We start from the raw sequence: 26,356 nt of genomic DNA, 5'->3' as shown, positions 1-26,356 counted from the left end.
GAAGAGTTCTCTGTGAGATAAAGAGGAGCAGGAGTCTTTGAGCCTTTGTTGGCTGAAATCCCCACAAGGGGCCTCCCTGCACTGGTGATTTTCCGAAGTTGTGCAAATGAAATTTCATTCAATTAGTGTGGCAGACGAAATGTTTCCGCTCCAATGAGCTGCTGAAATATGAGCGAAGAGTCCGAGAAGAGTGTCCGATTGTGGGGAATATTTGTTGATGTCCAGTCAGGCGCTCGAGTCCTTGAACCCAAATGCTTGAAACTCCGATTAATAAGGTTCAATTGCTGCCTGGGTGTTCTCAGTAAAAATGAATTCCTTCATCCAAGTGGTAGCCATATTCCCTCCAGATATTTCAGTTCTCATTTTACCCCATCCCCATTGGCCGCTTCAAACTTTCAAATGGTTTAAAGTTGTTTCCCGATGCGCCTGCAGTTTTTGACACTGTTGCGAAGTTAACGCTTTTGCAACTACCCTCTTTCAGGAAGTTATGTTAGCTGCCAAACTTTTAGCAGCTGTCACCTGGAAGTGCCACTATTTTCCCCTTTCATTAGTGATATTTTTACGGCACCTTTCGAAGTCTGTTTTTGGCGGACTGCAATTGCTGCTTTGACACTTCTTTCACACAGCTGTAAGTCACCCAATGGGAAGATCACGGCGTAAAGCAAATCCTTGTCCCAACGGATTTCAATTAATTCTAAAGCACTTTCCCTTCTGCTTTGGCTTGTAAATTGCTAAGCAGATTCATTCTATTATCAAACCACATTTTCATAACAATTGAGAGCAGCTTAGCCGCATCCTCGGGGTGTCCTTTGTGGGTCCTTCGGGGACATTCGCTACACAGTTTGCAATTAGAATTAGGAAGGCAGTGCTCGACACAACAATAGTTTGAATTTTTAATTGCTGACCACAGCAAACAATGGGGGAACAAACAGGGAGCATGGTTATTTTGACATCCTGCGGCTCATCCAATTTGCATTGCTAAACGAGTTCATTCTCTCTTGTAAGAGAAAGTGACTTTACCCATTTGCAGTTCGAGCTTAATTAAACGCAAAACGGTGTACAATTGTGGATTGTCGTTTTCTCTGAATAAAGTTCTTCTCTTCTCACCTTTGAAAGCTTTAATAAACCACAGAATGTTGGAGGAGACGATGACATTATAGCAGTAGGAGCTTTTAGTCAACTTCCTCATAGCGAACTTCCTCTTATTTTTGTAGGTGCTGATTAAACTCGGAATTTAAACGCCAACGCTTTTCGTTTTCAAAGATTCACCCACGCTTTACACACTTTCCCAAAAACGTGCGTGATTTCATTAAAAATACGGCGTTGAAAACCAACACGTTAGGGGTAAAGCGAGAAAAGTTATCAGACATTGCGTATACGCAACGTGAGCCGCCTTTCAGGCAGTCGTTCGCAATTAGGCCACGCAAGTCACATTTTTACTCAAATGACATAATTAGAGGCTGTAAAGGATTCCCTTCAAACGCAGCTAAGAGAAATCCCTTGAAGAAGGATTAAAAAAAGGTATGGAAATAAGGTTGTTCAGAATAGGCCAAAAATGACTTAATTAGACAATTTGCCATTTAGGCTTTGATAAAAATTGGTTGCAGACCTTTTATGTTTTTTGATCTCAGAAATACAAAAACAATCTTTTGCCTATTACGCGATTATTTTCAATAGCTCTAATAAGTGGAAACATGAAAATGTCTCGCCTTTAACCTCTTCCTTGGGATTATTGGAAATGTTTTCTCTTATTGCTGGCATGTCTCTTTGGCCATTATCCTGGCTGCCTTTCAGCTGATATCCTTCGCCACCCTGTTGTTATCCTTATATTCTGACGGGGCAAAGTTTAATGTTTCACTTGGAAAAGGATTTGCGTTGCTTGCGGGGAAACTTTGCTCGCAAGTCGTTAAAAGCAAATGGATATTGTCCCAAAGGCGCATGAAAATAAAAATCTCTGTTTCGCGAATTAAGTACGCAAACTAAGGGCTTCCATCCCCGTGTTTCCCATAATCCCGAGTTAACTTCTCACAATTTCAAGGCGATCAAATCTCATTCCGAATGCAATCGTTGCACCAATTTAGCATATCAAAGAATAACAAACTGCCACGCCCCTCCCGGTCACGGCCACCCAGGCAAATGAAGCGCTAAATCGGTCGAAAATATTTGCACTACAAAGTAGCAAAGGAAAAACAAACGGAAAGAGTGGAAAATATTTTCACAGTTGGAAATGTTCGCTCGGTGATAAGAAGGAAACCCTAGAAAAAGTGTTAAAAATTCGGGGTAAATTCCGGCCAAATATTTATGAAATATTTTTGCAGAGTTGGCAAATCAAATCAAATTGCTGACAGCACCATTGGAAAAAATGCCGGGATTTATGTGTGGAAAATGGAGGGCGAACTTTTCCAGTTGTTTACTTGTCAAGGGATCGCAGAGAAATGCGGCAGATGTTTACCTTATTTTGCTTATCTAATAAAGTGCAATCCTGGGAGCAGACAATGCAATTTTCCGACGTATTTATGTCCTTCGATAAACTCCTGTGAGCTTGTGTGGAAAACTGCAGGGAAAACTAACTGTCCACCTTGGAAAACTCTCTGAAAGTGACTTACAAAGGGGCAAAGTGTTCGGCGAGCGGGGAAATTAGCTTTGCTGCAGTGAAATAAATTGCAAATTTCAGGCGGAAATTGAAAATTTATTGGCAAACGAGAAGAAGTTTGGTGTATGGTGTTTCTTCCTTTCTACGATAATACTCTTATTTCTTACATTTTTTCGATTTTCGATGAATCCGTTGGGTGACTCAGAAAAAGAGAGCGGCGATTGATGATCCCTGCTGTCAGGATACAAAGTGACAACATTTTGCGTCGCAATCGGAGGAAGAAACTTTTCCTATTTTTCCTGTCCTCTGGGAGGCATTAAAAATTAGTTCCACCCGTGCCCATTTCTCATGCTTTCTTTGGAGCGCCACAAAGTATGCAACACATGCAGCTGAAGCTTCCGCAGAAAGTTTTCTTTTCCCATTCCCCTTTTCCCTTACTCGCTTTATAATAAGTTACGCTTAGCATTTTGTGTTTTCCTTTCCGCAAAGTGCATTTTTCACCTTTTATCATTATTTCTTGGCTCATTTTCCGAGCTTTTTCCCTACCGAAGTTTCGCGACTTCGTTCAAGGGGATGATGATTGCTTTGGTCTATGCAAAGTGTCTCAATTTGGGTTCATGTATCCATTAGATGCTCCCTATTCCCGTGTATTCCTCAGATGCGCATAAAGTATTTTGCAGATAATAAAAATTGGCAAACGGCGCAGAATTTATGCGCTGTGAAAACTCGTAAATTTTCAATGTGCCCCGTGATAAAAATCAGCAATGAAAATGAAGCGACAAAATAGAAAATCCTTTTGCGAGAAAAGTTTAGGCTGTTGTTCGTTTGCAAAGCTTCTTAATTTTATGATCTTTGGGATAGAGAAAAATTCATCGCAGATCTTAGGTATGCTTAGGAATGGATTATAGAAATATCCATATATCATACACAATTGAGCCGATATCAATCGTTCAGTTTGAAATCATATAAAAATTCTATTGACCAAACGTAAGCTCTTTGCAAGTTATACATCTTTCGTTTTTAGATATACTAAAAGCCCCGAAGCCGTTTTCCTTCGTAAACTTTCTTTAATTTCCGGAGCAATAAATTTCGAAGAAAATTTCGATCCAATTCTTGTGGAAATTGCTAAAGATAAACAGAAATCGAATCTTCCCTGGCGCTCCCCCAAATAATTTAAAGACAATTAAAAGGCGACTGGAAAGGGGGGCGAAATGAGACAAAGTCAGCTGGAGCATAAAATCAACTTCAAGGAACATCTCCAAGAAAGATAAACAAATTAAAAGAAAATAAAATGGGGGAGGGTGGGAAGTGGGAGGCGATGAAATCGATGCGAAGGTCATTCCGGGACAGCGATAAAAATTCCAGCGAACTTTTCCACAAGGCGGAGGGGAATCGGAATTAATTGCGAGAAATTTAATTTTACGACGGGAATTTCATCGTTCTCCTCGCGGGACTCTTTAAAAGGAATAAAATTCACGAAAATGGGAAATGGGAATGAAACCGAAAATGAATTGTTGATGATTATTATCGAGCCTCGAAATAAACTGCAATAAAGAAGTAGAGTTTCCATTTACCCTCCACAAAAACTAACAATGAAAATGTTTGCATGTTTAACTGAGCGGTTTTTGGTGAAAGCAGAGTTCTGATCCGCCTTCTTTCATTGTTTCAGAAATGGTTTGTCGTGGGAAGGGAAGTGCGGGGTCAAGGGGCGTTGCATGTGTGCTCTTAAAATATTTAAACAAGTTTTTATTATCCTTTTTCGGAATTTCGGTTAAAAGTGCCAATATTTTTAATGGATAGCGTTATTTTTTTATTAGGCCAAGTATATTAATAACTTGACTTATCTGAGACTGCAACATCTTCATAAACTCATGCGGATGATTTTCCAACTGGCGTTTTCATCTTCATTTTCCATGCACCGTTTGGCCTTTTCCTCGCAGCTTTCTTCCATTCAGAAGTCGTAATGTCCCTATCTACTCTCCTTTAGCCATGTGTGAGTGTGTGTGTGTCATGTGTCGGAGGATGTGTCTCAGTGTGAGTATGTGCTGACATCAAGTTCATAAAAATATCTGCCATAATTGCAGCTAAGTCAGCAAATGTTGACTGCTATTCCCCCTCTCTTTCCATCTTCACTCTACCCTCTCTTTCTTATCCCAGTTGTGGTCCTTTTCTTGCCCTTCAGGCTCTTGTCTAGCCGCATTTTCCTGTTTGTTGCGTTTCCCTTTGGCTAAATACGAAATGAAAGGATTCAGGAAAGCAGACGATGTGAAGTTAGGGGTATATGCAATATAAGAAAGGAGCAGGGAGAGATCCTGAAAGGGAGCACTTAGTTTTATGCTCGAACATTCAGAGCTCCAATGTGGCGAGAATGAAATGAGGCTGTAGAAAACTAACGCAGTGGAGAATCCTTTCACATGGGAATAGACTTTCATGAAGATTTTCTGAACTGGAAGCTGCGCAATGAATCGATCTCTTTGGCATCTTCTTAGTCAGTTTCTAGTCCTTACATTTTGTATTATCCATGATTTGTGCTTCCGATTCGCCCTACATTCAATTAGGTGCCATTCAGATGCTCTGGAAATGCAAATCCGAATGGGAGGCGATAAAAGTCACTCACCAGCTGTAAACAACACAAATGCAAGCAGCAAGTGTCCTCAGTCCTTCGTGGCTTACCCCATTTGTAATCGTTCAAATTTTCCCCTTTTTTCCTTCGACACAACTGAAGAAGAGTTGACAAGGAAAAACATGAACTTTTCCTTCTTCATTTTCCAATTTTTTTATTTTTCTGTGGGTGGTTATCAAGCGTCATCAAAATGGGCGGAGCGAGAATTGTGGGAGTGGCTGATTGCAGTTTCGTCTCTGGAAGAGAAAACTCAGAGGGAAAAGGATTTAAATATCTCCCCCTCCGCATTTCCCATACTTTACTTTGTTGCATTTCCTTTTCGACAAGCGAAACTTTCTTTGTTTTTGCAACAAATTGCAGCAGTTTTCCATGTTCTTTTCATTCGCTTTGCTTGCTTTTCTGGCCTTTTCCCCATTTTCCTAGCCTCATTTGGCAGCAGAGCTCGAAGTGCATTTTTGGACAGAGTTTTCCAGTACTTTAAATTCCTTTTAAGAAATATCATATTCTTAGTTTACAGCTTATTTTAAAACCTTTGGAGCGCAACATTTGAGTGTTCTGATTTCCACCGTTGGCTTTGTTTAACTTTTCCAGGGATTTGAATTACTCTTTCTTTGACATTTCAATGCCTCATTAGCTGTTATTTGGTTTGTCACAAAGTGCACAGCTCTCAACCATTTTTCACTTTGAATAATCTCATTTCAACCCTGTCATAATTTTCACTGCAACTGATTTTTTTCATGCGTTTTTTTTCCGGAAAAGGAAAATGCATTCGTATTTTCAATTAAAGTGCGCAATTATTCAGTGAGCACCTGAAAATTCCTTTGCACTTCCCACTTTTCCATTTCCGCTACCATTTGCAACAACTCCCACTTCCTGGTTTTCGTTGTCCGTTATCTGAGCATCCGCTTTGGCTTAGTTCCTTTCCTTTTCCCTTTCCACACATCCTTAACGAGAGTGTTTATCATTAGCTCACATGACTTGCCATCCCGAATCCGCAGGCAAGCTCCATTCTGAGTTCCCCTCATTTGCGTACTTATACAAAACTAATGAGAAAGCCCTTCACACATTTGCAACTGAAAACGGAGGCCGAAATGAAAATTCATTTTCTCCGTTGAGTATTAAAGCAACCAGGCAACTGGCTGTCGTTCATTTGGGTAATCATTTGGTTTAGCGCCTGCTTTTTTGTATCCGAAAACAACTTTTATATGTTCAGATTGCCAGAAGTGAAAAGCAACTAAAATTCATTCAAAAATTAACCATCAACCAGTTTTGAGCTACTTATTTAAGTGCTTTCAATTATCATTCAGCCACAAGTTACTTCAAGGACGAATTCAATGCAACAGTTGATTCTGTCCACATTATCCTTTAAACCTGAGGGAATCGAAACTTTTTTTCTTCATTACGTCAGTTCAGATCGATTCGGAAATATCCTTTCTGATTTCCCCCACGGATGACACTCACTTTGCATATCCTTACTCTTCCCCACTTAAATTTCCTTCATTTCTGGTGACGTGTTTTCCGTTTATTTTGTTTTCCCTTTTAATTGAATGAAGCGAAGATTTTAACGAATTTATCGATGGCAGGGTGGCATCTCCCGGATTCCACCGCCCCTTTCAGTGAAGTGGGCATGGTCGGTTGCCTTGCAACATATTTTATGCATGCCTCAATGGGCGTTCACTGAACAATGTGGGAATGAATCGGGTGAAGTGGCAGATGTCTCTATCGCGGATCCCTAGATTCTATAGCCCGGAATTGCGGGAAGTGGTTCAGTGGAGGAATGGAGCAGGTACGGGTGTCTTCTATGTGCATGTCCTGTTCCCATTGTTCGAGTTGTTTCCCTCCTCACAGGATATTAACCACCTGGAACATAAACACCTAGTGCATCTACTTCGCCTTGAGGGACTCCCTGCATCTTCATCCATCCATAAATCATGCAACACCTTCGACCCATTTCGAGTGTTCAACTGTCGCACAATCGAGGGGCGGGAATGGGAACAGAGGACGTGACTGGAGTGGTTGCAACTTGACTTTCCCTCTTTCCCCTTTAGGTTAACCTCTCTATTCCCCGACAACTGAGATATTCGTGTTCTTAGCAGCATTAGCATCTCAAACAAGGCGAAACATTCAAATTGATGTGACCCCAAGATGAGGAGGGTGGGAGGTGCTCATCTCCATTTAAGCGAGGAGAAGAACCGCAACTAGTGATGCATTGGGGTCAGGAAAGCTCGCGAAGAGATAGAAAATCTTTATTTGCCTGGCTTAAGGTGGGTAAAATAACACAAGAATTTTCCACTTTATCCGAGTGTTTTCATTTGCATTTGTAGGCCAAAGAAAATGCCGAAATGGAAAAAGAAAGCCAAGAAATATATTGGAGAAGGGAATGGGAGGTCGAGGGATTTCCACATGGCAAAGTGCTCTCATCTGAAAGAGAAGGGAAAGCAAATGCTGATGCTTCTCATCGCGGTTTTCATTCGAGTGTCTTCATGTGTAAGTTCAAGGTCAGAAAGCAACCTTGACCGTTTTAAAAGTGCAGGAAAACATTTCTCTAAATTCTGTCCGAACTCATCTCGGAGAATTCTCATTAAGAATTCTGAAAGCGGAACTAAAAGCATTTCCCCAGTCGGTTGAAAAAGACAAGTTAGACGTACCTGCGTGGTCAACACTGCGTATGAGTAATGGAACTTTAAGCTGGACAGGAAAAAGGGAAACCATCAAATTGCTAAAAAATTTAAGATACTAAAGTGAAAGTGAATACGGTGAAATGTTATTCAATCAGTTCGAATTGTAAGCGATTTTTCAATCGCATGTGGAAATCTTTTGATTCACCAATCGAGCGTGAAAAACTTAGGCAATTCAGTTTAGCTCGCTCGGATTTTATCCACATTTCGTGCCTTTCATCAGATCCACCAAAAAATACCAGAAAACACTTGGGAAATGCTTTGTGTGCTCATCGGAACTTTAGCAAGTAACATGGAAAAATGCTCTTCAATCAGATGAACTGAGTTGCACAACCACGCCCCACTGTCCTTTTGCCTAAGCCCTCACCTTTTACCTACTTTGAGTTCGAAATGCGGGCAATAATGAAAGTGCTGACATTGTCAGCCGAACCGAGGCCCCAAATTGCAGCTGCTCCGTGTTTTCCCACCCGTTTTCCCCAACTGAACCCTATCCCTCCGCCCATGGCAACCGCAACTCGTTGCTGAAGGACGAAGCCAGGAGCAGGAGCAGGAGCAGTGGAACGGACCCTAATATCCAAGCTGATGTCCTGCGTGAGCGGAATTTTAAAAGGTTGCCAGGAACAGAAGCAGGCGGCGTCATCTATCACAAAAAGGGGGTTTCGATAATCAGGCGATAGGAGGAGGGAAACGAAGGTCGAAAAGGGGCAACCACTGCACTTTGACCTGCATCTGCTCATTTATTTTTGGCTTTGTCTGCAGAATTTCGTTCATTTACCCTCACTGCAAGCCAAAACAAATAAATTTGTGGGTCCCGGATTCAAGTGGGCGTGGCACGTCACTAGGACTCGTTGTAAGTGCGCAGCCATCACAAATTGCCAGTGAAAACTTTGTGTCAAGGCCTTTAAACCAATTAAGTGTTTGTCGCCTGGGCCAAGTTCGCAATTGGTTTAAAATGTGTGAAGTGAGAAGAGGGTGGCATATGGGTACCCCGTTTCAAGTTTATGCCTGTGGTTTTGCGAGTGGAATCCCCAAAAAGCGGCACTAACAAACAGGAACAGATGGTGAAATAAGCAACCAGAAAGCAATTGACCCAGAAATCCATCTGACACCCATTCCTTGACTCTTTGTACCGCCTTCAACCTCAAATCGAAGCCAAAACAGAGCAAGAAATCAATATAAGGGAGAGCCAAAGGACGAAGGATGCTCGCTCGACAAATGTTGCCAGACATTGTCAACATGAAGCCAGGAACTTCCGCTCTTCATTCGGGTTTATCTTTTAGATAAATCTCTGGAGCAGCTTTCGCTCTCTTCTGCCATTCTATGCTCTCTGCTGCCATAATTTCGAGACCAACATCCGTTTTATGAAAGCAGTTTGGAGGAGGTCAGTAGTTCTTAGGCCTTAGTCTGCGGACAGTCCTTACTCCTTAGTCGAAATTCTTATTTAAGGTGGCAGGAAAAGTCGGAGGAAATGGAGAGATTATCCTTACAGTACCAAAATTTAAATTTATTTGGCTGGATGTTGGCATACTCCTTAGTCCTCGGTTTACTGCAAACAAAAGTCCAAATTTAAATATCAATTAGATGTGTTTCTCTGGGAATAATATAGGGATAATCCTATAATCCTGCCATCAATCAATGTTCAATTTCGAAGATGCTTGAATAACATCGTGATTCATTGATGCATATCCTTCCCCCGACGAATAAGATTCCCTTTAAAGTCTGGTGAAGATGGAAGATTGAAGAGTTTTGCCTGAGCCGGGGGCGAACTTTTAATTGATTTGTGTGGCTGGAAAACTTCTCTGTTCCTCTGTTTCCAAGTCTGTTTCTCGAATAACATTGCTCAACGCTTTTCGAATAAAGAAGAACATGAATCAACAGATAAGCAGAAGAGAACACTACGCATTTGTCGAATGCATTTCTCTATGAAATTCGCTTGGCAAACAAAGGAAAAGCCACGAGGAAAACTGCACAACAAACAAACCTTTGTGGTTCCTCATGAATCCACAGGCAAAACGAATATTCGATTGAAACATCTGAGCAACCAACGGGGATCAAGGAATTCAGGATTAGTTTGTCTAACAACATTTCGATTTATTGGCAAACTTTGCAGAGCCAAAAAATCTCATGTGTTCTGATTTTTAGTTCCCTCTACATTTGTTTGCTTAGCCTCAAACTTTGCTAACTTTTTAATTGTTTCTCGAGGCCGCAGTCATGTAAATTAATTTGGTAATTGTATTTCATATTTCTGCTCATCCTTTACAGAAAGTTTCCTCCATGGGCTTGCCACAAAAAATTAGCAACTTTTAGTTAAACTGATGTTCAAAGTTTTTCATCCTTCACTCAGTTATATGTAAATAAATATTTATTTTTCATGGCCGCATAATATTTACAGCCTCACAAAAAGAATATTTGTGGAAGAAGAATTGGAAACTGTTTACTTCTAGCTTTTTGAACGTAAATCTATCTTTGGCAAATCTTTGGCAATCGGAATAAATTTCTCGGAATTTTCAAAGCGTTTCTTTTATTCTCCTCTAAGCTGCTTAGATTCGAGTTCAGTTTTCTTTTGATTCTGGGTCACTTGTGATGATTTGTATCGCTTTTTCTCATTTCCAGACAAGACAAAAAGAAGACTTTGGCACAAGGAGAAATCTTAGCTTAGCTGGGAGAAAATAAGGAAAAGTTGACGATAAACGAAACAATGTCGTCATTAAATTTCTCCCCCTTCATTTCATTTCGTTTTTACTTTATCTTTGCTAGGATTTGAGGTCGTGTCACAGTTTTTCCTGGCAACAGATTTGTGGACATTTCAAAATAAGAACATACCACTTCTGTTTAATTATGAAATGCAAGCAGAGTAAATGAGTAGTGAACTTGATGGGTATAGCCCAAGCTTTCAGTTGTTTGCATTGGCGAGGCGAGAGTTTGACTCTCCTTTTCCCAACTTACAGTTGGCCACAATTCTGGCGAGGATAACATTCGTGGGTCCTGCAGTGATTTTCCCTTTGCTTTGACTCATTGAAGCGTCTGAGGGGCGGGAAAAGTGTGGAAAGGGGGCGCGGCAGCTGTCAATCCCTTGACTTTGAGTCTCCCGTTTTCCGAGAGAAAGGAGAAAGCTGGAAGCGGACCCACTTAAGACCTCAGTCAGTGGCGCACCCATCGTAATTGCTTTTGTATGCTGAGCTCGGTAGAAAGAGAGGAGGAGGACTGGGGGAAAGAGAGAGGTGTAATGTATGCAGTGGAGGAGAGACGGGGAAATCTTCTTGTTTCCCATGACTTACTTTCAGCCACCAAATAATTTCAAAGCAACGAAAAAAAACCAAAGAAAAGGAAGCAACAATTTCCGCTAAGAGGAAAGTAACACACATTAACACACACACACATATATATAACAAAATATGCGTCGGACAGGGGGAGAAAGAAAGAGAGGGGGATCTCACAGAAAAAGTTGTATCAAATTATGAGGCGTGGTGAAATAAATTTGAAAGAATGAAAATTTAAATAATGCGAGCCACATTTACCACAAACCGGAAGTGTGTGCTTTACAGTGGAAAAAATAAGGGCATAAAAATAACAATAAAGCATTTTTAGTAAGGATAAATAAATTATACATATATGTAATATCTACTCATTCTTTTTTGTCAGTGCATTATGTCGTAATGTGGCAGGTATTCAAAATATGCTGCTCACTTCACCAAAAATTGTTTCCATTTACACGATACTTGAGCATCCAGAGAATATGTCTCATTCACTCCCGTGCTGTCTATCTCTCTCCATTTCCCTGAGGGTAATTTCTCATTTCTCTGAATGTGAATGCCAGCGGAGAATCTTGAATGTCTCTGTGAGCCAACTTTGCTCATCAGTCCGCGTAATTTCGCGGTGCAAGTTTCAAATTGTCAGTGGTCCAGGAATTATGTGGCTCACTTCCACTTCCTCTGGATCTCCTCCAATAACTTGGGGAATCTCCTAATATGGCAGAAGAACTGCCTCCGGTCGTGACAATCTGTTCAGGTGGATAGGGAGCAGGAACTCAAGGCAGAAGTTTTCAAAGTCTGACTTCTTTTGAGACACAAATTAGTATTTTCATTGGCTTCTCTAGCATTCCACTGACTGTAGTTGGGATACAAATTTTAAATAAACTTAAATGGCGGGCAGGTGTAGACCACATCTTATGGGAGTTAGGTCTAAGAAGTCCAATAAGAACCTCTAAGCATTGGTCGGAAACTCATTCCCAAATTGGCATCTCTCTCATGTTGTTGTACTTGCATGACTTCTTATTGGTATTTGCATTTGAATGTTTCCATATCCCATATTAATTTCATGTTTACTCGTCTTATAAACACCCCCTCCCATCACTGATGACCCACTTCTGCTTGGCCGAGATTTGCCTTCACCTCCTTCTCTGTTTTCCCCAGTAAATATTGTAAATTATTTTGGCCAAAAGCCAGCAAACTGGATTTGGAATTCAGAAACGAATTAAATTGGCAAGCTCGATGGTTCTCCTCTTCCTTTTCGCCTTTTCTGAAGGACATTTTCAGCATTTTTCCCTCTTTTAATTTTGTTGAAATGTCGCGTGCATCTCAATTCACCCTCGGTTCTCCTTTCCCTCAGGGAAGAATTGCCATAATAAAGTCGCCTCAGTCTGGAGAAAGGCCTTTCTCTTCGTGTGGCAGGCGGTTGATGGACTGAGGGGGCGTGGTCCTGGCATTTCTCATCTCCAATGCAAAATTTGTAGTTCGCCGTGGTCTCGGTTTCGCTCCTTCTATCGCTTTTTCCATTTTTTTTGGCCCAAAATGGTTTACGGCTACGTGAGGAGAGAATTTGGAAAAGCTAACATGTGTGTCCCCGTCTCTTTTCCTCCGCCATCACCGTCTCTTTCCCACCCTTCGCATATTGACAGTGGGATTGGAAAATACGCATGCAAAATGCGAAAGCGACACAAAATATTCACTTGGCGAATCGACTTGAGAACATTTTCCATTCTTTTTCTCTTTTCCTGCTCACGATTTTTCCGCTTGTGTTTGTTGACATTTTCCCGACGCCTTTGTTTTCCCAGCGAAGGTAAGGGAAATCGGGGGAATGGAAAATCTATGGCATTGGGTCACGTGCGATTTCATCGATGAGGATGATGATGATTGAGGGGATGATGGAGATGATGGGTATACTTGGAATACCAAAGAATTCGTTGATTGAGATGCCAACTACCAAAGACAATTATTCAAGACTTAAAGAGGAACTCAGTAGAGAGGCTGGCTTATACATTAAACCACCAATTTACCAATTAAACTACACATTTGCTTATATTTATTAAATAAACTGAAAGGCCAAAATATTCCCTTCGTATTCATTTGTTTTCACTGCACAACAGAAATTAAAACTGTCATTTCTATTTTCCAAGTTGCCAGTTTCAATTGTCACTGCCTAAAGTCACGCCCCCATCCGCATCACCGCCCACATTGTTTGTCCGTATAATTTGTTGATTAAATAGCTCAGTCGCGGATTTCGGGGTAATATATCATCAGGGAAAATCGGGGGATTCGGTGGACCAGTGGTTACTGCACCAGCTCTAAATTATTTACCGATGGCCACAAATGAAATGCTCCTATTCCAACTGGTATTACAACCATTTCCATCCCTTCGCTTTCTCTCATTGGATCAACAATTCAATATTGCAGTTGTTGTTTTCAGAATAGAAACTGATCCATTTTTGTTTGCTTACACATTACAGCAAGCCCATAAATAACTGTATTAGTTGGAAGTCCAGGAAAATAGTGTTTTTTCAAATTTTTTAAATGTATATCATGTGAGTGTTGACCTCATTTTCCTTGCAGTAAATGTCAGTTCTGACCATGAATAATTCTATTCACTTTTAGGGGAATTCCAAACATTGGCCACCTCTTTTTCCAGACTCACCTTCCTTGGCATTTAACTCTCGACTGCTTCCATTCCATTTAACTTTGTGTCCTTGCAATTACAAATTCATAGACCCAAAAGTTGATTGCTCCACACCCAGAGTTTTCCCACCTGTACACTTGTCCTGCCTTTTTGGCTGCCCATGAATAATTCGAGGTTGTCCGCTGACAAATTGTGTGGCTCGTTAAATTCCGACCACAAAATTCGCAGCGAATTATGCAAATTTCGATGAAACAATGATTCCTAAGATTCGCGAGTATCTCATGGTATCCATGGAACATTACTCCGTGCCATATTTGTTGAAAGATGTGGCAGGCGGGGAAGGACCTTAATTTCGTTTGAATTGTATCCTTGGCTTCCTGTTATCCTCCACTTGGCCAACATAAATAATTTTTAATGATGTGAAAATGTGTTCGCAGGCACTTTCCTATAATTAATGTTAACTTCCTCCCAAGGAACCGCAGGCAGGAACAAGAAGATGAAAAGCTCGATGGCAAACCGCAAAGAAAATTAAAGTTGAAAAGCCGGTGAAAGATGAGGAGCGACATGTGTTTGAACCTTTTCCGGAAATGAAAACCCCTCCAGAGGAAGGCCTCCTCCTTCATCTTAACATTTTCAAATCTGATTTTCCCACCTGTTTTTATTTTCCGATTCCTTGACACCAATTCAATCGGAGTTTTCACTGCAATACTTCCTGCCTTCACTTACCATCCAACTTCTTAAATTTCTTTGACATTTTCCCATTTTCTTTCTCCTTTGCTTTTATTTAGAAACAATTTCCGCTGCATTTTCTCCAAAGAAAGCTACTAAGTAGGAAGTGATTGTGAGGGGTAATAAAACCAAGGGAGTGGAAAACTCCAAAGAATAATGTGCATTCATTTGTAGCCAGGACTCAGGAGAAAATAGTGAGAAGTTTCTTTGTCCGCGAACAGAATTTAATGCAATTGAAATGGCAATTTCCCCGGAAAAACTGCTCCGCGGACCTTGAACTTCAGTTGAACCTTGCACTGTCCTGCCATAAATTAGCAACTCTCCGAAGCGCATTATTTCCCAGCACGAACTCAAAGAGAATCCAAGCTGAAGCCTCTCCACATCCAAATCCACATCCTTATCCTCTTCCCATTAAGCATCCCCCAAAGAGAAAGAGACCGCAATGCAGTCCGTGTCCGAGTTCCGTTTTTATGGCAGCTGGGAGGGGTGGAAAAGCGGGTGGAAAAACAAGGGAGTCTGGGTGATAGGGGGATTGGGTGGGAAAAGCGGAGGTGACGGCGCCTGCACATAGGTAAATTTGTCCAGCAGCGAACTAAATTCCAAACGGAAGTGACACTCTAATTGAGAGCAACGAGCCAGCTGGGAGGTGTTTTTGGGTGGTGAAAGAGGTTCGTTCCAGAGGGAGAAAGTGGAGAGAGTGCTGGAGGGAGTGGAGAGGTGGAGGAGGATATGTCCACTTGATGCGGGCACTGGGAGTAGCACTAAAAAAAGTAAACTCGTTAATTGCTAAGTGCAAAACTATAAAACGGTTGTGGGGAGTAAAAATGGATAGGGGCTCTGAAAAGCGAGAAATATAAGAAGAGAAGGAAAACTGTTTAGTTTCTGGATATGACCAACAAAACAATGGTAGAATGATTTATAATGCGAACAATAATATAAAAATTATATAGAACCAGAGACTAATCACATTATAGCAGACATAGTCTCACTATTGGATTTCCATCTGATTTGCATATCACACAAGATCAGGAAGTTCCTCGGAAATGTCATTCATCTTTTTCGACGGCGAAGGATGTTCAATGTCAAGCTCACCTTCGCAGGATTCTAGTTCGACAAATCTGTCCCAGCATTTTTCGTGGCCTGTCATCGGTTGTACCAGAATTTTTCACAGAACCTAGAACAAGATGGAAATGCGTTGCATATTTATGAATAATTCAGCAGGAGAGCTCTTCCCACCGGCTTTTCCTATTTGTTTTCCACAAATTGTCAGAATGTTGGCGGGATGACATTGGTACCACGTGTAAACCACCCCTTCCCTTCCTTCCACATGCCACAAAGTTTTCCTAAAATTGGCCATTGGAATTTATTCATGTGGATGTGGCTGGAGGAAGAAAAGGAAAGTAGGAACAGGGAATAAAGTATCATCATGCAAATCACTCACTTTTATCTCCCACTTTCCGATTTTCCACCTTAAAGCTTTCCCAGTGGTCAGCTCGCAGCTGGAAAAACTTCGCCCGGCGACAGCTGAACAAATGACTGCCATTTCATAATTATCGTGGGAGGTTCCAAGGTCCTCGGGGAAATTGAAAATGAGAACGAGAAGGTCCTTTCGCACAGCTCAGCTGTGACATTTTTATTAAATTTCCGCCACTTTTCCCCTCTCAGCGGGATGTGAGTTTGTGGAAGCTTTAATTAAAGAAATAATCAAGGGGAGTTGGTCCCTAGTAATATATCAAAATCTCCTTCTGCTCCGATTGAATTTTGGGGTATGAAGAATGTCGGTTAGAAGGACGAGGAATTGATTAATGAATGGGGAAAGTAGCCAAAAGCTTTCCAAAATATTATTAGTGGGGCAGCTAAGAAAGGAAACAGTACTACATTTAGTTAAATTCCACAAATTGTAAAAATGTTTAATACATGACATCCCTTTTATTTTCTTCCCACACATCTCACTATGGAATTTTTCCGTCTTTATGATTTGTCTTTGGAGCTTTATGACTCAAATTGTGATTTCACTGCGGTTCCAAGTTTATATTAATTTTATGGCAGAGTCTTCTTTCAAGGCTGCCAGAATCAGGATTTTCGTAAGATATCAAAAGAAGGAAGGAAAGGTCGCCTTAGGCCAAATCATTCTCATCCTTAAACTTTGGCTGAATTTTTAAAGAGTTCATCAGCTGAGTGCAATCAGCTCGTCTGAGTTTCTTATTTCCAAGGAAAATAAAACAAACAGAACCACAAGCACAAAGCCAGAAAAAACAGCGAGGAAAGCAAGAGAAGAGGAAATTAATTAACAATTGAGGCTATGAAAATGCAATGAAAATGGATGGAAAGGCAGATTGCAAATGCGTTTTTAGTGGCAACAAAGAAACAAAAAAACACAAATGTCTCATAATAAACAGCCAAAAGCAATTAAAGAACTCTTTATTGGCGGCTGAAATACTTTCCAACCAACCAAAGTGCAAGGAAGTGAGGACAGAAACGTCGAAAAAGGATAACACAAGCTCCCACTGCTTAATTTATGATTTTTTAATAGCAACCACTAACTTGTGGGCGGTTCGAACGGGCGTGGCAGATTTCGTTGTCCGTTCTTGACGCAATTACGGAATCAGGGAAATTTAATTGCTGCTGCAGTGGAGCGACGAGGAAGGTCCTTGGAGGAGAATGTCAGGAGGGGATTGGGTGGTGGTCTCCATCGTCTGCGGCTGTTTACCAGTTGATTATCGTCCTTGTCGGCTGTCTCCGCTGTTTGCCTGCTCCTGTTTGTGACGTGGATAGTTCGTGGTTGTCTTGGTGGATCCTGCGGATCGAAAGCTGGCCATTGTTTGTCAGTTTCCCCTGCACTCAAGCTGTACACAGACCTTTAGTTTATTCTTCACTGGAGCAGTCCTCTCAAAAACTTAAATGCTTGAACCTGGTTAATATTTAATATTAGCGAATAAATTTAATGAAATTCGGATAACACTTTTTCTCTTAAATCCTAATAGCAGCTACATACATCTCTCACCTTTTACCTCTCATCCGAATCCAATTTGAATGCAAAGCAAACCCGCATGACGTTTCATATATGGTATCCTCGTCGGAGGCCTTCGTCCTTTTGTCCATAGAAATGTTTGCCAATTTGGTCAGAATGCTGCAGCTGACCAGATGAAATCCCCGAGCACATATACGCTTTTCCCATATAACCCCCTGCTAATTCCCATAGCCGTGATTTGCAAACACTTTAAATATGCCAGAGAGTGTGGAAACAGGAAACCGGCAGGGATATCAGCTCCCCAAAAATTCCATAACTCATTTCTCTTCCAATCCTCTTGTGGATGGGGCCGAATTAGTGAAGGGCAGTCAGGGATTAAGGACTCACTAGCTGAAAGTTTAAAGGGTGGGAAAAGAGCACTCACATTCATAGTTTTAATATTTGCATTTTTGCAGTGAGTACTGGAATGCCCAAAACGATATATAAGTCCACATTGATGTGAATGTCGATAAATTATTCATATGTGGAAGTGCAGCAGGAAGCCCGTTGCACTGCCCTTTCATTAACAATACCAGCTGCATCTATCCACGCCCCCATTTCGGCAGTAGGCGCAATATCCTTCCGTTTTCGAGCCAATTGGACCGGAAGTGAAATTTCGGGGGGAACGGAGAAGGATGTTCGGAGATGAAAATTGCGGTTGAGCAGCGATTAAAGCGCCTCGAATGCATTGAGTGTTAATTCCACTCTCATAATGGGAGATAATTATTTTGAGGAGGGGGTCAATTAAGAGGATATGTCTGCAGTTTGATTTACAACCCCTCCTCAACCAACACTCAATATTTGCCTTGGCCTACAATGAAAATGCTCTGCAACTTTATTGCTCCTCGAACGGTTTCCATACCATTTCCCTTCACCATTTGCGCTCGAGGATCTCAATCCGCCAAGCAGGTCAAGTGAAATGCTCTACAAACTTTTCCTTCTCGCAGAACCTTCCGTTTTCCCACTTTTCTTTTCCACACACAACACATCAAACTGGGAACACACAATGGAGCTCTGAGAGGGAGAAAGTGGACCTGGCGACCTGATTTCTGGGCTTCTCCTACTTGGACACGTTCTGATGCAGATGTATGTCTACGATGTCTAAGGATTTATGCCACACCCACTGAGCCTTCGCTTTCAGGCTAACCACCATTCTCAAATTTATGCAGAGTTTTCGAGCATTGTTTCAATGAAATTTTTTGATAAATGCTGCCAATTAAGTGAAAGCTTGACAGGAAACGGATTTCCCGGGAAACATGGAAAATGGGAAAGAGGGTGGGAGCAGTGGGCTCACATATCGATTCCATTCGGATTCGGACTTCGGATGGTGTTGGTCTGCCATGGGGATTTGGCCTTAAATGCTCCTCATTTATTTTAACACCCAGCAAGAGTCGAAGCCCCAAAGCTCAAACGTAATTCGAGTTCACTGCGAGAAATGCCACTATGTGAATTCAATTTAATAAGAGTTAATATCACATTCTTTTTCTCCTGCATACTGAGCACATTTTCTCCCGGTGTACTGAAGGTGGTCTGCTGGATATTTTTCTACTTTGAGCCACCGCCTGGGGCGTAAATATCTGATTAGGCTCCAGCCCACAAAAACAGCTCCCCATATTCCTTTGCAGTTTTTTCTTTTCTAGGAACCCTAACAAAGGCCACAAAGAAAATGGTGGAAATAATCTTGGGCAACATCTGGAGGAAAAGCGAGGGAAAACGGGAGTCGAATGCTCCCTTTACGATTGAGGACAAGGTTAAGCATTCGGCAGTAAAATGGCAACTTATTGTTTGGAATTGCCCGGAAAACAAAGGGAAGGTGGAAAATGCTTGGGGTTTTCTTTGGGAAAATCATTTGGGAGTGGGAAAGCTGCTGTCTTCAGGAAATATTGAAAATGTTCGACCAATCACATGGGTCATTCTGTATGTAACCTGGACAATTAGTTGCTCTATTGATATCTGTGGCTTGGTTGAAGGTCTGAAATGTCTGCCTCACTTCCTCCCTTGTAAAAGTATCCACTGACCTGGTCCTGTTTCCAACATCCTTATGAACTGCTGTGGTTGCTGTGGTCATCCTGACACTCCACTTCAGTTGTGCTCTCTTTAATTGTAGTTCTCTGCGTCAGTTATCCTTCGTCTTGGTTTGCAGCTTCTTTGTGTGGTTTTCTAATAACTGATGGAAATAATTTGCTCATTTTATGAAAGCATTTTGCCCATGTGGTTGACACATCAAAAGGAGCTATTTAATGTTGTTAAGCGAAGCACAAAACCGAGAATCCTAATTATAGTTGTCTTATACATTTCCGGTAAGTCATGAATATATAAGATTTCAATTAGACACATCAACTCGTCATGTCCACCACCAATTTCTAAATGCATGTTTAACTAAACTCAATGTTGTTTGCAAAATGAAGAGATTAGGTGTTCGAAAAATGATTTCAAGATAATCTATTTTTCTTGGAATGACATTTATTACTATTTAATGAGCGCTTTTCCTCCCACGTGGCTGCCATTAAGTTGGGCCCAGGACCCAAAAACCTGGCCCACGAGTCTGTAAAACTTGCAGCACTTGCACAAACTTTTCCACAACTTCGAAATGAACTCGACAAAATGGGCAAATCATGGTGGTTTTGAGGACATCACTGGCAGGATTACCGCAGCAGTCATAAAGGCAAATGATGGCTAAATAAAAATGGTAAACTACAGTTGCCAACTCATGCAAACGTCTTGTCCTGTCTGCGCTCAAATTACTTTTCCACTTGGGCCTGAGGTCAGTGGTCGCTGCCTGGGATGTGAGATGGCGCAGCAGATGGAGATGGAGCACCAGGATGAGCAAGTGTCTCATGACCGCAGAGTGGGCTCAACGTCGAGCTGTGGCCTCCAGCAACTTGGGCCCAGACCAAAGACAAACTTAAACTTCAGGAAAACTTCGGTTTCTGCTAACATGTTGCGGCTGGCAAAATGTCGCCGGCAGGAAAACTTGGCGAAAATGTCGAGTTGAACTGGGCTTAAATGCCTCGCTTGCATGCATTTGCTAGCATTCAACGCATTTTTGCAAAGCCATTCGAAATTCGTGCCCAACACCAGGACATACAAAAAACAGGAAAAGGCTCACAGTTTCAACAAATGAAAAATCTCACAAATTGAACACCAGTGTTAAAACAATAACAATCTAGCATCGAAAGGGAAATCCCACACAATTCGATTTTTGCGAATTTTCAATAGCTTATATCCGTATGAATTACAGTCTCGCAACAAAGAATCTTTTAAAATATATACATTCAAAATTGTGTTTCGTTTACTCGTATTTAACTGGACGAGTTATAAAAATCCTTTGTGCATACTGAATGCAAACAGGACTAAATTCTTGATTGTTTTTAAAGCTTTTAAACTTGCAGACTGGCATTTTTTCGCTGAGGATGCGGGGGACGCATAAGTTAAGTCGCTAAATAAATCAGTTTATGCAACTTCAAATGGATTTCGAAATGCAAATCCTTTTGCGAAGTGACAAGGATTTTCACGCAGCTTCCTTGTGCGTGTTTATCCTCCAGTTTTTCACCACTTTCCGACAATTCGAAGCGCAAAAGAGACCGCGGGGAAAGATTAAGACAATGCTCGATTCACTTCGACGCCTTGAGCCGGAAAAATCTTTTCCCATTTTCCCCATCCGAGGCTTTGACATCTTCACTTGCATGCGAAATGAAAATCCAGCTTTTTGCTAATTGGCGGATAGACAAACTTGAGTTTCCCCAATGAGATTAGCCGGGTTCGGAGTTTTAAGTTGCTTTTAAGTTTCTGCAACTTTTCGAAGGAACTCTGAGCGTTTTCAAGCAGTTTTCATTTTTTATAAAGCATAAAATGTTCATAAATAAGTTTGAGTGGGTGGCAGACGTTTGAGAAAAAGCGCTGAAGAAATAGAAGCTGTGAAAACTACTCCAACATAAATGGGGCATTTCAAACGAAGTTAGCATTGTCTAAAAAATTGCCCGAAATTAAGCCAAAATAAGTGGTTTACGTATTCTTATTCAACTTATAACGATGACTTGTATACTCTGCAAATACTCATAAATAGTCGAGTCAAATCGTATTATGAAAATGCATTTCAACCAAAAGGACCTTTCCCAAAAGGATGTCACAATCTGTTTTTATACCCATCTCTGAAAACCTCCGAGGATACGTCGATATTTCCCCAACCCCCCAATGGCATCGCGTGACTGACTCATCCGTCTGTCTAAGTAGGAGCAACTAATCCAATAAATTCCAGTGGCACTATCCTAATGAGCCATTCTATTTGCTTAGCTCCCGGTTGACTCCAAGCCGCCTGGTAGTTACATCGGCGGAGGAGCCAAGGCATCCACATCCTGTTGCTGGAGGATGAACTTTTCTACGCCGCCTTCCGACGGAGGCAAAAGTTACATTTAATGAACCATCAGGACACACCACTCCGGGCATCCTGCGGAGGGGTTAGTTGGTGGAAGGGGGGGAGGCGTAGATGGGAGGGGTAGACAATTCCCAAAAGTTAACTTGCAATTTTGCATGTCGCGCAATTAGGCAAAAGTTAAATTGCTTGTCATAAATGTAAAATTTGCAACACAAAAATTGACTTAAGTGAGTGCAGGAGCTCAGGAGCTGCAGCCTCGGCTCGAAATAAATTTAAGCGGCTTTTGAATTTAAATTGCACTCATAAGCGTCGTAACTCCTTGGGCTGTAAAAGCGCTAAGCCACGCCTCCGGCGCCACCCACCGCCCACCGCCTGCCGCCCATAAAGATTATGAAAAGTCGTAAAAGGCCAAAAATATGAATGCGATAGTCATAGTCTGAGCTGGTACGAAAATGGCTCAAATAAAATAAAACAGCAGACTCATGCAGAAAAGTCAGCGCCGCCAACATTTTGTGACATTTTCCGCTGTCAGCACGCGGAAAACTCTCGAGTGATAGGGAAGAAGGGGGGGTTCACTGGGTGCCACACTCGAAACAATCGGGTGTAGTAAGAGCAGCTTTAACTTCAATCCAAAGATGATCAAGTTCACTTTTTAAATAAATGCTTAAAGGACTTAATAGGTGATGTTCATAGTATGTTGATATTTAGGACTTAAGTATAATTGATTTGATTTGATTTTCTTCCTTTCCTTGATTTCGTTTCAAGTGCCTTTTGATAGTAACTAAGCTGCGGAGGAAGGCTCAAAAATGAGCCGCTAGCTCAACATTTTGTCATATTTCGCTGCTTAACCGCCTGAAGAAGCTGGCTTCATTATGGAACAGCTTGAATACCCCAACAGCCTGCATAAAGTATGAAATTAAAATCCTGGCCAAAATGGTAAAAAAAAAAACCGAGTGACAGCAAAAGTTGCAAAAGCGTCGACAAAAGCGGAAAATGCAAACCAACGAAGAGCAACCATTTTTGTTGACTTGTTGGTGGCTTTGGTTTGTTGCGTGTTTTAGTATGTTTGTGGGTTCAGAGGTGAGGGTGGGGGGTAATGGGCCCCAGGGGGTGGGGGTTGGTGGTTGAGGAGTAGTAGTTGACTCGGGTCACACCTGTGTCAGTGTGTTGGTGTTGTGCCAAAGTTGAAACTTAATGTGTACAGCTTGTCCGGGCATTTTGTAGCCCCAAAGTCATGGTTAGTTGAACTTTTCATTGTTCCCTTGAACAGTGGCAGCAACTTTTGCAAAATGTGCAAAAAGGAATATTTAATAAGCTACAAATAATAGTATTTGAAGAACAGATCTTGGCCCGAAAGGGAGCAAGAACTCTATACAATACCCATCTGTTCCTTTTCATTTCTTGCTTACTAGATGGGCTCAAGGACATAATTTCTTGAGTCAACTTAAACTTAAAGCATCAAGCCATGAAAGTTTAAGCGCTGACGGCCGCAGAAGGAAATCCTTTATTCGCATGTCCCCTTATTTTGCCACCGCAATTCAAGCTGACTTCTCCGACTTGCAGGACATGCTGGTGTCGTTTCATTGTGACAAATAAACTTACGCACCGGAAATGGCAGGAAAACCAGGCAGGGCGGCAATAAAATGCCAAGGAGGTGCAAAATAAAATAAGAAAAAAACATCAACCAACTTGGTCAGCCTGTAAAAACGGCTCGCATATCAGCTGGTTTACAGCCATTGTTTATTTATGTTGTTGTTGGGTGTGGAAGTTTGGTGGGGGGGGGGGGGGGGAGTACGTACCACTCCGTGCAGCACTCAAATTAAAGGACCCGAAAAAAATGTGATTTCGAAACAACATTCCCCGGCTGACAGGAAAGGCTTTCAGCTGCAATTCACCCGACTGCACTTGCCATAAAGCGAAAATTTCATTAGGCCTACCCGAAAATGGCAAAATGGCAAAAAAGAGCAGTCCCTCACGACGATTAGGGTTGCCGCCCTTCGCATTTTTTATAGTACTTGCTGGCCGAGTATTTGGCCGTAAATTCCAAACCATTTCCATTTTGCACAAAACGTGACTGAGTTTTCCCAAACGCGCCCCCACTGCAAAATCCCCGCCCACTAGCTTCCGTTTTTCGACATCCTCCGGCAAGGGAAACTGTAAATAAATTTTATTTTTCGGTCCGCCAGCAAAGTGCATAGAAAGGTTCGCAGTCCGTAGTCTGTAGTCCGTAGTCCGTAGTCCGCAGTCCGGATTCCCGCATAGAAGCCTTTAAAACGGAACTTTATCTGCATTTAGTACGTAAATAATCGAGTGCCTCGGTCCGAGGATTTCGTCAGGTGAAAAGGCTTTTAGCTGAATTTGGGATGAGTGGGCAGTGCTAATTTGTTTTGGATTGATGGACATGCATTTTGCACGAATGAGCTGGTAGCCCTGGTTAATCGAAGCCTCTCAGCAGGCCCTTGATTTTATCATCGATAGTTTAACATGCTGGAAAATTGGTGAAAAGAGTCAGGTCGTAGCAAAATGAGTGATTTGGTAGGTATCGTTTATAATGACTATCCCATGGAGAGCGAGGAGGATTTCAATAGGCGCAGGAGGGATCTTGATAATATATTTTTCAACTGCAGCACAAGGAAAAATCAGGTGAGTGAAGTTTTCCGAATAAATTACCAAGCCATAATTAAGTGCATAGCACATGTTTCAATCAACTTTTGCTAACCAAAAAAGCACTTATGCTGATTTATTGTAATTAGTATGTGTATGTTATTACCATGATTATGCGCTCTTATTCAAAACGTGTTTTTTTTCTGACAAATAATAATAAGTAACTGCGCAGCTATGAATATTTATATCCTGGTAATTAAATAACATTCAAGTTTTTATGTGTACTCTATATGTATCATCCTACAAACAAAAGGAACAACAATTCGAAGCCAAGCGTCCCATACTAAACTCATCGAACTACAATAAGATATTCGGAGCATCTTTGGGAGATGACATGGACTTCGAGGACTTTCCCGACCTCAACCAACCACTGCCAAATATTTCCATTCACGAGCAACTGCGTCTGGCTTCCGGGAACCGCGAGATAATCGCGAGCATTCAGCGAAATCACCAAAAGCGACTCGAAAACCTTTGGCACTCGGAACTAATAGAAAAACTAGCGCAAGAGTAAAAGCAATTCTAGTTAGAGATAGAAGTTGCTTTTGGGTTTTCCTTCAGAGATTTCTCACAAAAAATATTAAATAAAATGTATTGGTAAAGCCCTGATTACCATGTAAGTTGTTACCAAAACTAGCGTTGTTAATTGTTAACAGGTGAGTGTGCGAGGCTTAATTGCAATTTGCGCAGCGTCATTCGGATAATTAAGTGAGTTTTAACTTGTGCACACACAATTTGCTCATGTGACACATTTGATGGCAATGGCAATGTGAAACGAATGGCAATGGGGCACTTTAAATGCAAAACTCACAGTTTGCCAGGCGAGCCTGTTGAAATCATTTAACGAGCTTGCCAAATTGCCTTATGGAAAATGTTGGAAAAGCGGGCGAAGTGCGTTTCCGCAGTCGAAAGTCAGGACGTCCAGTTTGTGTCAGGATGCATTGATTTATGTCCTGCAGACGTCGAGAGCGGAGGAAAATGACATGAATCTTCATTTGTGAATTGCATTTTATATGACTGCTCTGTCTGAGATTGAGTATTTGTGCGCACATAAGCACGCTTACACTCGCGGTGCAAATAATAGTAACTGCGGTTGGGAAATGGTCGAACATATGTTAGTACATTCTGATATATAGTGGAATCTGTAATAGCACTTCTACTGTACCATTTATTATATTTTTAAGGTGCTATGAGTATAAATATTAACTGCGAGTGTGCTTCGACTCGCATACATATGTTGCAATTAGTTCATCGCCTCCTGACTCCTCACTCAGCTCCACAAAAGGCGACCCAATCCCACCTTCAGGCTCAATTAGGGCAAGTGACCAGCTTTGTGCTCGGCTTTATTTATACAAATGTGTATGCAAATGCGTGTTTTTGTGGACCACTTGGGTGGGGCACCACATGCAGTGCAGTGCATATGCAGGACGAGATTCTTGCTAATGGAATTCCCTCAGACAATCCGGCATTCATTCGACTGCAAAATTTCTTGTTTTGATATGTTTGTTGGCCTGGGCAAATGGAATTTTCCAGTTGCCAGCAGAAAGCACTTCATTTTGTAGTACACTCCCTTCTTACTCTTAAGTATTTGAGGAAGTTATCTTCTGGAAAGATGATTACTTCAAACTTCAATCAAGCTGCTGCACTGACTTATCTTCGGTTGGATTGGGCATCATTTATTTTACCACACAAAATTATAAGGTCAGATTTTAGGAAGGTTCAGCTCGGAGGCCATGCAGAAATTTCCTTGCAGTTAACTACGAAGGTAACGTCTTCATAACTTCCTGTTATTTGC

General features: G+C 41.5%; 1 protein-coding gene across 1 annotated transcript; it reads left to right on the top strand.

Annotated features, from left to right (window-relative positions):
* Positions 1-24,382: 24,382 nt before the first annotated feature.
* CG17650 (uncharacterized protein) lies at positions 24,383-25,190 on the top strand. Its single transcript, NM_134777.2, has 2 exons — positions 24,383-24,543; positions 24,818-25,190. The coding sequence occupies exons 1-2, from the start codon at positions 24,424-24,426 to the stop codon at positions 25,073-25,075; spliced, it is 378 nt and encodes a 125-aa protein (NP_608621.1). The 5' UTR covers positions 24,383-24,423; the 3' UTR covers positions 25,076-25,190.
* Positions 25,191-26,356: the final 1,166 nt, after the last annotated feature.

The sequence above is a fragment of the Drosophila melanogaster genome, chromosome 2L (assembly GCF_000001215.4).
Source record: "Drosophila melanogaster chromosome 2L".
Taxonomy (NCBI): Eukaryota; Metazoa; Arthropoda; class Insecta; order Diptera; family Drosophilidae; genus Drosophila; species Drosophila melanogaster.
Note: the sequence above shows the minus strand (reverse complement) of the source record. Positions and strands in the feature narration are given on the sequence as shown.